Genomic DNA, 13,920 nt, shown 5'->3' on the forward strand with positions numbered 1-13,920 from the left:
TGAAACCTGAATTGCAAAGCAGAATTTTGGCCTTGGTGAAGTAACTTCAAGGTTAACCTTGGGTTTTCAGTGTTACGAAGGTGTTTCACTTCTCATTGGAGTACTGGTGACTCATGCTGTAGATGTGACCTGATCGGGAGAAGGTTATGTCCCATATAAGAGAGGAACATTTAAAAAAAAAAGAAGAAGAAAGAAAGAAAGAAAGAAAAAGAAAAAAAGTCACCACTGGCTGACAAATCAATTCTCCGAAAAATAGCGTCACCCTTCTCGGAAGATCTCTTGGACCACGGTGTGCGAACAGTGCACTTTTAGCTTGTTTTGTGTTTAACCTTTAATACTTTTCTAACATTATACTTTTATCTCCCTTTGTTGTTCTGCTGCCAGTGGACCCATTTTTGATTGGTCATACTTTATCTTGCCAACACTACTTCCTTCACATGGCTGCGCTCACGGATAGATTTTAGCTAACAGCAACCTTTGCTTGACCGCTTAGCCTGATTGGTAATCTGGTAAGTATAGCCAGAGAAAGGAAAGATATCCTGCACATGAGGAACTTGTTTTGTGCTCTACACTCTCTCATTGCAAAAAAAAAAAAAGAGAGTTCAAACTGTTTCACATGAACAGACATAAGAAGTTTGATAGGAAGTCGTATTTTTTGTCATTTTAACTTCCTTACTCGTATTCATAGTTTTCAGTCACTTGACTGTCTCACCACGCTGGCAGGCAAAACATTACTTTATCATAATGGGCCATAGTGGAAAGTCAGTAGTGCTGCAGGAAAAAGTGTTCGGGTTTTTACCACCTATCTCAAGCCAAGACTACTTGGATCATCTCCCCATGGAGGAAAAACGAAGATATGAAGAGAAACTACAAGTGTTGGGGACTAATTCTGCCCCAGCAGGTTTATCCAAGTTCCTGTAAGTGGTGACGTCTCTCCCAGAGCTCCAGTTCAGCGACATCTATGTGAATCTTGTAGAGAATGCTCACCTTACACTGTTGCCAGAGCGAAAGCTTTCAAAGTATGGAGAGCTGCATGTATTTTCAATCTGGTTGAGTAAATAACGCCACATGTATGAAGTGAAGAACAAGAAAATTATCACATATTATAAAATAATGTTGTTTTATGAGGGTTGAGCAAGTATTTTTGCAATGCCATGTAAATCATTCCTACAGGTTCGCTGTGGAGAAACTGAGTGGGTATGTCCCTCTAGCTATGACATCACATGAAACCTACTTCCGTACAGAGCCTTTAAATACATATAAAAGATTTCAGTTTGATTTTAAATCAGTATGGATTAACAATGTCAGATTGATTTTTAATGGCAATTTATTTCACTGTGAACAGTAAAAATCACAATCAAAACAAACAAAAGAAAGTCAAGATGCCGATACGAGAGAGAAACATGGCAACATTTTACAAACTCATCTAGTCATTGCATTCCTCAGCTACTGCCATTATGCTGTAAAAGAAATGCTGCCCACTATTGCCAATTCTCTTTGTGTCAACAAACAAAATTATTTAAAGCATATGTAGAACATGTAAAACCACCACTGCCCCCAACAGACTGCAGACTTAGTGCTAAGTACGCCTGCCGTCTCATTATCTCAGCTGAGTTCTTTAAATGAAACAAAACCAGATGCTCATTTAAGTTTGGCAGTGAAGAAAAGACGCTCTTGCCAAATTTGACAAAAACAGACAGTAAAAACAGCTAAAGAGTGTTGTACTGATGGAAAGATATCAACACCTGCTATTGAAAACACATGTGGATTTTTTTCCCCATGAGTCTCTCAGTAAATGCTTTAGCCTCATTAGTAGCTACGTGATTTTTGAATGTTAACTCTGTGAAAATTCAACATCTCCATTGTTTTTTTTAGTAGTAAAAACAGGCTTTTACCATGCCACCATGTCATTTTTAGTTTATGGACATTTGGTTTTGAGCGTTGCAGATTCCCACCATCCACTGGGCAACAAATCTAAAAAATTAAAGACCTTAAGTTGTGCAAAGGCAGTTTTTTTTCTCTGCCAACAAACAAACAAACAAAAAAAGGAATTTCATAATTTTAAAATCAAAGCTACAATTTAATGCTAATTCATCAACAGTACAGAAACACTTTGGACATTCTGATTGCTAAGTTGCTTTTGCAAATAACTCAAAATTCAATGGTAAACAGTCAGCCCAAAACACCTCCTGGGTATGCTGAGATCAGTGAATTATGTCAGTCACTGCTGCCAAAACTCCAAATCAGTTTATCCTCTTTTTATTCAAGCCCACTTTGTCAAATGAATCCGTATTTTTAACCAACAAAAAGGTTGTGATGTGAGCTTAAAGTGACTTCATGTGCACACGTCCACACATTGATGAGAGGACAATAAGGATAAAGATGATAATGTGCAGTAAATAAGGCAACTTCAGCAGGATTTGATAACTAGAACCAACCCCAAACTAGAAACAACTCCATTTCCCTGTCTACAGAAAAGTTACCGACAAGACAAGGAGGAAGATGTGTGCCAGATTTGTGAAACAAAGGATTCGTTCACCTCCTCTTCTCCCATTGAGATGTTTGCTTGTTCAGAGAGGAGTGGAAGGAGAAGACGTGGGAAAAGAATAAAAAAAGAAAAGAAAAAAGAACGAGATCCTTTGCTCATTCAACTCTTGCTTCTCCTTGTAGGAGAGGAGAAAGTTCTTTCCTTTTTTAAACAAGTTTTTGAGGGGGAAAGAGGAGGAGCAGTAGTAATTTTAAGAGGATATAAATATATATAGATAAGCTGGAAAAGGGTTAGTAAATATCCCCTTTTGCATCCTTTGCATCCTCCTTCTCATTAAAGAGTTCTGTTACGTTAAGGTTTCCACTAAAAGAAAACGCTGGTCAACTGGCTGGCCAGTGTCTTATCACAGTGACAGTACATTGCAGGAGCAGAAGTGGCCTCAATCACTCGGAGTGGGAACAACACAGATGTGCAGGAAGTTGTCAGGATGGCTAAGGTGTTCGCTGAGCCACTGCAGAGGCGTCTCCAGCAGCGGCTCGATGCCGTGGATCACCACCTGATAACGTTTCTGCTCACCTAGATGGAGTGAGAGGGGACAGTTAGTAAATACCATCAGTTATTTAAAAGTACAAATTTACAATATGTTCTTTTCTCAGTGCTGGTTTTCCAAACTCAGTGTTTAATCTGCCGTTGTTCCTGTAATATACAATTACACTCCCAAAATAATGCAAATTATTTCAACCACAATTACACAAATATTGAAAGATTCTTTGACCAAAAAAACCCAACAAAAAACCCAATACACAAAACAGTGAAAACTAATTAAGTTAACTGGCAACGGACCAGTAGGTCTAAATTGAAAAGCGCATCCAAGCGAGTAAAATAGTTCATCAATCTGTAAAAACTGTACAGGAAAACAGTTCAGAATATCATTTCCCCCCCAATGTGGCATTGCAGGTTAAGGGATTGCACATTTTTATCATGAAAGGATTCAGAGAATATGGAAAGATCACAGCATGCAAGCAACTAGGTCCCAGAAGAAATACTAAATAGATACGAAATACTAAATAGATGTGATTCTTAGGCCTTGAGGATGCGCTGCACAAAAAAATGACAGGTTTCTGTAAAGGAAACCACTGCAATGGCACAGGAACCCTTCTGAAAGCCACAGTCAATGAAGTTGTTATGCAAATTAAACTGATATACCCGAGATCCAGAAACTCCTGAGTCATTAACATTAAGACGAACCGATGTGTAAAGGTGTCTTGTTATGTGAGCAATAGAATCAAGAACGCCGCAGGGCAAAAAACCAGTGTTGATGATGGTAAGCGGAAGCACCGGTGCACAACAATGTGGGTAAGTTGCACATTCGTGCAGTCCCAATAATGCTCAACAGGTTTTGCTGGCATCCAGTCCAACATGTTTTTGCTTGTTAACAGCAAGAAAATGCTAAACCACTGTTTCCACACATCACACATCAACAGCATGGCTTACAGTAAAAGAGGCTGCCTGATAAACTGTCTGCAGTTTAACTCTGAAAAAAAAAGGGTGCCGATATAAAACAAACAGAGGACATCCCAAAAGAGTGTGAAAGTGCTGCATAAATTAATGAACAGGAGGAAAAAACAAAGGAAAACATCATGTGACAATTTAAAAGCAGAAAGGAGAGAAAGAGAGATGAAAAAAATGAAATAACGTGAGAAAGTCAGAGCAGAGTAGAGAAAAGAAAAGACAACGGTGTCAAAAAGAAACAAGATAAAAGCACAAAGACTAGGAAGTAATGCAGGAGAAGAGAGGAAAAGAGATGCTAACATGAGGTGAGAGAGACCACATCAGATAGTACAGTAATACCACTGGTGTGGTGGATGAGAGAGAGAAAGAAGAGAGAAAGTATGAGTGGAAATGTGAGTGTGTGTTCAGTTAAAAAGCAAAGTGGCAGTTTATTGTTTTTGTTAACCTGTCACAGGATTCGAATTTTAAACTTTCACTCTGACAGTGCGTGGTGAGTGAGAGTCAGCGTCCTTTGGTAACGCCCATCCCTCAAAGGACCACGACTAAAAACACAAAAAAAACGAACGTTATGAGAAACAACTTCCTCGACCTTTTCAACTTGCGGAGGTCAGATCATTCGTCGAGTGTACATTTCTAAAGATTAAATGACAACTTTTAATCTGTAAACTCCTCTAGTTTAACCAATGATCTCTTTATCAGCAGTGGCATGATGTCCTCTGAAGGAGCTCTGTCAAGTCTGAAGAAATAAGGTGTGAATTTGGAAAATTATTTCATTTTAATATGGGAAATTAAGAATAAAACTCCTTTAGCAATTACAAGCACTAGCTTTTTCCTTTCATCTAAACTACCTCAATGTCATAAAAGTAAAAATGGTACAAAAATAAGAAAAGATAATCATGGTAACACAAGAGCAATGAACAGGAGACCACGTCAAGATGACCATCCTTATTACTACTTTTAGCTGTACTTAATACTAAGGCCTTAATAATTAGTACATTTTATATTCTTTCCAACAATTTTTAAGACACAATTACATTTGTTTTAGCAGATTTTAAAATGTTAAAAAGCTTCTGAATTTTTATAGATTTATGCAAGTACAGACTTATCCAAGTAGTGGTTGGACGCATGCATACAGCAGCTCAGACTCATTTCAAGCCTCAGACATATTTCTGAAGACCAGAAATGTTTAGAAAAAAAAAAAAAGTATGCACGCATATTTTCTACCACTGAGCTTTAATGATAATCTCTTCTTAGAGTAAGGAACTGACCTCTAGTTTTAATATAATAAATTACAAAATCATTACATTTTTGTAATGTGCAGGGCAGTTTATATAAAGCAACTCAAATTATGTTATCTGTTCATATTTTAATTTCATTAAAGTCATAAATATTCTGACTTCTCTGACCAATAATTCCTTCCTGACTGATATTCATGCTTCAAGACATATTTTTGCAGTGAGCAGGCCAGAAGGTGACAAACCTTTTAATTGGCCATAAAACAGAAACTATGTTTAATATGTCAATTAACATAAAAACAGTCAAAATTTTTTGGTCCAGTTCATCGTACAGGCAGAAATGACACTGCAATTCTTTTAGTTTAGATTTGAAATTTTAAACGTGAACTTATTTTTGAGAAACCGTTTTTGAGCTTTTTACCATTTGTACTTTGCATTTGTCTTTGCGTGAGAAAGGCAGACAGTGATTGCCCTTTTCCTGTCTATCACTGTTGTCCTCACACAGACACACACACACACAGACACACACACACACACACACACACACACACACACTGTTGTCCTCATTCAGTTCCACGTAATATCAGGAGGACGGTTAAGACAGAGCGTTAACTGCCGGTCTGAGAAGCAACTCCACCCCACACCTGCTGACTTACTGGCAAACAGAAACATGCAATAAGTTAAAATGAAAAAGCAATGCAAGTTCGCAGCAAAGGTTTGCTTCTGAAGATGGAGGCTGTGCACATTTAGGCCAGACCTGTGAGCTGCCTCTACTGGTGGCAGCTGGAATTTAAATTTAAAAGCTCTTTAACTGCTTTTATGTAATCCAGTATTGGTACTAGTCTTCAAAACAAACCAGAATTGTTTAATCATTATAGCTAAAGTGCTATTTTAGAGTAGCGGTTCATAAGATTACCCCAGCAGATGATTTTTTAAAAAAGAAAGAAAGAGGAATGGCTTGGCCTCTGCATGCTTATTTTAACTGATGCTATGTGCATGCAGGAAGTCTGGTGAATACAGTTTGTGCATGTGTAAGCATCTAAACAGGACTTTATTTTACAGAAATAAAACTTCTTCTTTTTTTAAGTGTTTTTTCTTTTAAACCTCTGAGCACCTAGAAATGCATTTGAGAAAAGTACAAACCATGTAGATGTGAGAGGAAAAAACAAGTTGGTAAAATTAAAATAATTTAAAAAAAACATTACCAATTGTATCTAAACAGTGATAACTATTTTGTTGAATTTTTAATTTATTTATGATTTTTCACCATTCATTTCCAGTACAGCTGTTGGTGGAATTAAATTAATTAATGAAATTAATTAATTAATTAATTAATTAAATTAAATAAATTATCTCACAATAGCATTATTAATGCATTTTAAACATAATAAAATATGTTTGAAGATTCAAGAAGTGCGAAATTAAAAGGATGTGTTGTTTGCACTTCTGGTTAACTGTGCTCAAACCACTTAGCCACAATCTGAAAAAGAAAGAGGATAAAAAAAACAAAAGTTTTTGTTCTTTTCTTTTTTAAATGTTATTTCTTCTTTGATGACAGCATTTGAAGAGTCCACACTCTGAAGAAAATCATCTTTGGGTGGAGGTCCATTACTTACAGATGAGCTGTTGAGCAAAAAACAGCTGAACTGAAATGTGTTACAAGGAATTTGAAAAGGGGAAAAATGTTACGCAAAAAAGAAAAAGAAAAAAGAAATAGTGAATGTACAGCGTGCAACTAAGAAAGGGCAGCTTTTGGTTTAAACTTTACACAAAATCCTTTTAGTAAGGTCGTATTATGGTCCTACAATGCACAATCCGCTCCATAGTGTCCTCTATGAGCAGCAAATCTTTAATGTGTTAAAATATAAACCAAAAAAACAATGAACCTGTGAAAATCGTCAGAGGCTGAAATTGATCATTCTGAATCTGCATTCATTTGTACTGTGAACAGTGAAACAAAGTACATAATTGTGACACCGTGTTTGGGGGGTGGGGAGCAATGATTAACTAACTATTTGGCAATAATGTCCAAAAAAAAAAAAAATCATGAGAAAAAGTGCAATTTAGTTCAAAAGCACAGAAAGTAAAAGGTGAGATGCTGCTTAAGTGACAGCAAGAGTGAAAACACACTTTCCCTGGTTCACTCATTTAATCGCGCTCTCTCTCTCTGCTTTACACGCACTCACAGACACAGACACACACACGCCTACACACACACACACACAACACATTTCTGGGTGGTATTTCTTAACCATCACTAACCTTTACCCCTTGCCTGGCAACAGAAAGGCAGATGGGGGCGGAGGAGGCGTATTATCACAGTATCACTATGAGAAATCGGGGAAATTTGCAATGGGCCACACCCCCCAAAAACTCTCATACATCCATACACTACTCAAACACATAAATATTACTTTAGATCATCACTTTAACCACCTGCACCCAAATTAGTCAGACGAATGTGTGCAGTGTCACGCTAAAACCCACACAAATTCATACAGTATTTGGGAAACACATGAGAAAAAAAGCAGGAAAAGGCAAACTGAATTGCCAGTAAGGTCAGCCTGGGTTGATGACTTCGTCTGCAAAAAACACATCGAACATCTGCACCACTGGAACAGCTGACACATGTTAAGCCAAAAACAATTGACACAGTTAATTAAAACAAGCTTTTTTCCTTTGAACCACAGAAACATATCATATTCGTGTTATATGAGAAGGAAATAGAGAAATAGAGATAGCGCATATGTAACCTACTTAATCCTTAACTTTCTAAGATGACTTAAGGTCATCAAAATACAGCAAAAGACTGTCAAAGGAATTGAACTTTGTAGAGTGCTAAAATAGCCTTTAACCACCAGGACATTGTCAAAGCAAGTAAAATTACCTTTTGCCCCTAACATTCTTGCTCATCAAGTTCATTTTATTATGTGCATGAAGTACTAATCCTCACAACTCTCACCAGCCAACCCGTGTAATCTCCTTGTGATCGGTATATGGCCGTGGCAGCATGAGCAACCTCTGGGTGACCGGCTGATCACCATAATTAATTACAATCAGTTGCCAAAAGCAAAAAAAATTCAATGCAATCACCGGACAACCACTGATTTTTTTTTTTTTTTTTTAAACTACTAACCAGGAGGTTGCCATCCTATTTGTAATCTAGTATGACAGAGCCATAAGAAAGCATTTAGTGACTCAGATGATGCCATAAGGATTATGGAATGGACCATAATTAATAAAGAGCTCTTTAAAACCCAAATTAAATGCCACAATCATCTTTTTTCCAACCAGTATGCACTTTTTACACATTTATAACCAGTGTAGAAAAACTAGTTAATCATTTCTTTAGATTTGGAGAGGAAGTCGGAGTACTGAGGAAACCCACGCAGGCACACGGAAAACATGTGAACTCCAAACAGAAAGGCACCAGCCGACCAGGAGTTTCAAACCCAGAGGCTTCTCGCTGTGAGGCGCTAGTAGTAAACCACTGAAAAAAACATGGGTATTTACCAGGAAAGTATATAAAACGGAGGTGTTATGAAAGACACACAATGTGAACTCTGAACTAGAGCAGGGTAGAAAATGAGTTTCTAAGATAGGCTGACACATTTTTACAGTTTATATTATTACAGCTTGATAATATATTATCATATTTTTTTCTGAGAGCCGTGCCAGCGTCTGTATGCCTCTTCTCGTACTACCCTGTCTGACTCACACCCCGCCCCCACACACCCTCTCAATCTCAAGGTTGCTCTCAAAGTTCCCTTGCAGCACAAAGGAGCACAACACAGGTATAGTGGTAAATAACATTTGAATATTGAAATTGGAATTTAACTTGATGTTAAAAATGCATGTATGCCAATATGGATGCATACATAGTTTTACATAAGTTTGGCATAGTTTGTTGATTTGTAGAAACATGCAACTCCATTTACCTCGCAGAAAATGGAGTTGCTGGTTACCACTGTGAGGCTGTGGCATTTTAGCAGGTTAGTTTGGTTCCTGCTTAACATTTTGAAACACCACAGTAAGACACACAAGCTAGGAAAATGAAGTCGTGGTAAAACCAGCAACTCTTACGCTCTCTCTCATGAGAGCAAGACCAAGTTACTTGTCATGAAGTGCTGAGTGAAGCAAAAGGTGAAATGAGTTTATTTGTGAGGTAAAGACCATTAAAAAGGGTAAGAATGGGTTGTCCACAATGTCTTGTTAGAAAGAAATCCCTTCAAACTGAGGTTAAATGACCCATGAGCAAGCATTCTGGCAGTGACACAAACAACAACACTAACCTGTTTTTTAATGCCAAGAAAAAAGGTGGTTATATTCAAGATGGAGAGTTTGATTCCCCCTCAAGCAACCAGAAGTACAGGTATAACCGTCAGAAGAAGTGTCACGTACAGAAGAAAAAAAACAATGCTGAGGAATATCATACAGGAATAGAGATTTAAAAGTGGTGTTTTCCCGATTTGACTAATACAGTTCTGTGAATCATTCGTGTGACAGCTCTGACCATTAACACCGGGAAAAGATCTTTTTGAAGCCAGCTGACAAGAATTAACACGCAGATCTAGTCATCAATATCCAGCAGCTCTACTGCTAAGTAATAAATCACCTACTTTTTTTCCCTGTCATCAGCATTTTAAATTGTATAATTAAACTACATTACTATGCTGTAGTGTGCAATTCCAGCTTCTGATTTTCATAAGTACTTTTTACAGACAAGAAGATAACAATCCATTACTTCAGTATTTTTGGAAAAATGTTTTGTCCAAAGGACAAAAAAAATCCAAGAAACGTAATCAGTGATGATTGTAAATATCTTTAAATCTCTGTAATGGAAGTTGCTTAGTGGAAGATTTTCCATGTCCAGAAATCATGACCACACCTGCTAAAAAGACCAAACAGAGAGCTTATGGTTTAATAGTAAGTGCTCAGTTGGCTCACTCCAAAATCCAAATCAGTTCATTAATAATAACTCGTTTACACAGCAAATAAACAGTCTAATCTATATGAAAAGAAAAAAAAAGAAAAAAAAAAGAGTAATTTGTTTGCTGACATACACACACACCCTGTGGTTGAGTAGTACCCAACTGCTGGCCAAGAGAGCATGTTTTGTCAACCAAGCGCGGCCAAAGACTATTTAGAAAGACCACAATGCTGCAGTCTCCTCACAGCAAACAGCGGCTGACTGCATGACTGGCAGCTGGTCAGACTTTCTGGTTGACAGAATGAATTACTAATGACTAACTGGTGGATAAAAATGACTACCTAGCTACTGAATGAAAGCTGGCGAGTCCAACTCTCCACATGGAAACACTTTCTGTGAGTATTACGGAAATCTTACTGATGTACTGAAGTATGCATGCAGGAATTTCGTCTAAGTTACAGTACATATAAATACAATAACTGAAAAATGCCTTGACAGTCACCACACAAAGATCGCTGTGTGACTATTTAAAGAAGGTTCAGTATAGTGCACGCTCATGGACACTTTATTAGGTATACCTGTGTCAAAATGCCTTGTTGGTGTCGGAGGTCAGAGGCCCGTCTGCTTTGGGCAGTGCTCATTGCATACAATGGTACTACTACTACTACTACTACTACTACTACTACTACTACTACTACTACTACTACTACACTTGCTTAACAAGTTCACCTATTCAATCCTTGAAAACGAAGACACAAATCCTTTGGGGGTGACATAAGGTGAACACCACAGCTTTGCCTCAACATTGTTGCTCATGTACCCATGATCTGATGGCTGCTTCCAGCAAGATGAAACACGATGTCACAAAGGTCAAATAATGTCACAACGGGTTTCTTGAACATCATTATTAAAATGGCTTCCACAGTCACCAGATTTCAGTCCAATGGAGTATCTTTAGGATGTGGTGGAACGGGAGATTCACATCTTAGATGTGTAGCCAAAAAATCTGCAGTAAATGTGGGGTGTTAATATTATGAAAAAAACTAGGGCAGTTATAAAGACAAAAGGGTGTCCAAACCTGTACTAGCGAGGTGTACCTAATAAAGTGGCCTCTGATTACATGTTTGAAGAAAAGTCATCATGTAATGTTACTGTCTGACACATTTTAATACACCGTTAATAATTTGTTATTCATTTCATTTATGTCATGACATTTTCACAGTCTGGAAGATTCAAAGATTCATGTATATTCTGAAAATAGGATAGTAATTAAAAACAAAGGTGTACGCAAATAAAATGACCTAATGTTCTGATGAAGGCTGCAAGGCTGAAATATTAACATGTCCGTTGACATGGCCAAAATAAATTGGTGAAACTGATTTTCATTAGGTTTTGTAAAGATGCTATCCATTTTCTTTTTAGGTATTCAACATTGTACCTATATGATTTGGGTTTAGCACCACAGATTGTATATAAAATTTACAATACAGTGGAACCCTGACTTACGAAAATCTTCGACTTCCGAAAGACCCTCGGGAACGAATTAATTTCGTAAGTCGAAGCACCCATTGCGCCTTTTGAGTGAACGATAGGCTAAAGGCTAATTGCTAACTGCAACAACAATACGTCATTCAAGTGGAACAGTGAAGCGCATGTACGAAAGTCAAGGGGGTTGTCACATGATTCGTAAGGCATTGTGGGCATTGTAGGCATTCTGGGCTCAGCCAATCAGAGCCAGCGGCTTTCATTACGCGGGCATTTTGCAGTAACACGGGCAGAAATATTGCCGTTAAGTGCCTTCGTAACTTGAATTTTTCGTTAAATGGGGTATTCGTAAGACGGGGTTCCACTATATGTAGAAAAATATTGCTTAAAACATTTTATTGGATCTTACTGTGAACTTTTGATTTAGCAAATTATTTCTTTAAACTATCATTCTAACATCTTTTAACTTCTGCTCAGTCATATGGGTATATGAAGCCCCTGTACATAATAGAAATAAAGTAGGCAGCATTTTAGATAATGACCCTGAATGCTAGAGTTTCAATATCTTTTTTCTACAAAACCACTGACCTTTGATAAAAGCTATGGTTTTCATATGTTAACCGTTAACCTGCAGCAGCACAAGAACTGTGATTAGAAAAAATGCGAAATAATATATCTTAATCATAAGTGTCTTGATAGAAATTAATCATCTTTACCACACACTGAGCTTCTGAAAACACTGTGCTAGAGACACATTTGAGTCAGAAACAAAAACACTCCATCCACATTATGTTTTGTGGACTGAGCTTTTATTTGTTTAATGTACAGAAAATACAAACTTAATTTTAGCCCATACATGTAAAACTGACTTGACTTTTGAATTAATGCAACCTTAGCATTACATAAACTGGTCGGCAACACTACAAAAGTTTTAGGACATTTTGATTACCACTTTAAATATAAAACAAGCACAAACTTGCAATCACATTAAACATTATCTCTGTTTAAAATCTGCAATAAGGTGGTTGAGTTTAGTAACATCACTGTATTGTGATTACTGCAATGAAAATATCAGTCCTAAATGATATCCCATTATCCATAGTTTATAACTTCTTTGACAAATCAAATTAAATGTGATTGTATATTTAAAAATAGACTGAGAAATATCCATTTAGAATAAGTTACTGTAACCCTATCTCAAGGAGTTTAGTGCCGTGGTTTTGCAAACGAAACCCGTCCCTACCGAGTTTACATTTTTGTTAAACGTATCATTCATACTCATACTTCAGTGACCTGAAGTGGCTACTTTTACTTATGGTGGCAGTGTGGCTGGTCTGCAGCATTCAGATGTGTATTAACACAATGAAAAGACACGGTCTTAGAGAAGCAATTGTTGCTGTCCATCAGTGGGGTTATAACAGATCACACAATTTGAAGTTTGTTACCCTACAGTGAAAAAGTCCCACAAAGCTGGTTTTGTTCATCTGGACGCAGCATTTTCAGTGAGAGGAACGCTATATCACACTTCTAAGTGACTTCCTCAGTCTCAGCTGACAGCAGGTTTCCCCAAAGTTATACACGGTACAGTTGCACAACTGAAACTAGTGCCGTTACCTAACAATGAGCCATGAGCTCAGTTTCATGATCATAAATATGCAGATTCTCATGATCACTGTTCAATGACCATGAGAATTCTCTGTTAAGCAATGGTGCTAGTTTTAAATGTTGTGCAACGATGCTATTTATGAGGCTGGGGAAAGCTGCAGTCAGCTGACACTAAGTCACTTGAATGAGTGATGAAACATTTCTCTTACTGATAACACCGTTTATAGAGAAACCAAATTGACTTTCTAGGATTTTCTGACCTTGGTTATTTAGCAAAAATCTAGCTATAAAGTGACAAAGATGAAAGAGAACTTTGCAAAGCAAAAAAAAAAAAAAAAAAACCCACCCAAAAACAAGACAGAGCTACATTTCAGACTTTAGAGGCCTCAGTTAACATGTTAAATCCTGTAATTCATGACAGTCAAATCATGAAAAGGAATGAACAAGTGTGGCTTATTTGGCAGCATTGCCAGGGGAATGCCCCACAGGACCTGCGCACCTTGCAGTGTAAACCATTGAGTAAACCATGGACTCTTCTGTAGACCAAAGGATTCTTGGGTCAACTGCGGGGCCATCTACAACTAAAACTTGCCAAAAATCATGCAACAGAAAAATAATCCAAAGCATACCAATAAATATACATAACAACCAAAAAAAACGAAGAA

At 37.4% G+C, this 13,920-nt stretch overlaps 1 protein-coding gene across 2 annotated transcripts in view; it reads right to left on the bottom strand.

Moving 5' to 3' along the window:
• Positions 1–641: 641 nt before the first annotated feature.
• atg5 (ATG5 autophagy related 5 homolog (S. cerevisiae)) overlaps positions 642–13,920 on the bottom strand; it is a 47,961-nt gene continuing 34,682 nt past the window's right edge. The window contains exon 8 of one of the 2 annotated variants that reach the window (XM_005929492.2): positions 642–3,064. In XM_005929492.2, coding sequence (XP_005929554.1) covers positions 2,928–3,064 — 137 coding nt within the window. In that variant the 3' untranslated portion in view covers positions 642–2,927. The remainder of the gene's footprint in view (positions 3,065–13,920) is intronic. The other variant, XM_005929491.2, reaches the window with a different exon arrangement.

The sequence above is a fragment of the Haplochromis burtoni genome, unplaced genomic scaffold, assembly GCF_018398535.1.
Source record: "Haplochromis burtoni strain Fernald_Lab_line unplaced genomic scaffold, NCSU_Asbu1 Contig_124, whole genome shotgun sequence".
NCBI lineage: Eukaryota > Metazoa > Chordata > Actinopteri > Cichliformes > Cichlidae > Haplochromis > Haplochromis burtoni.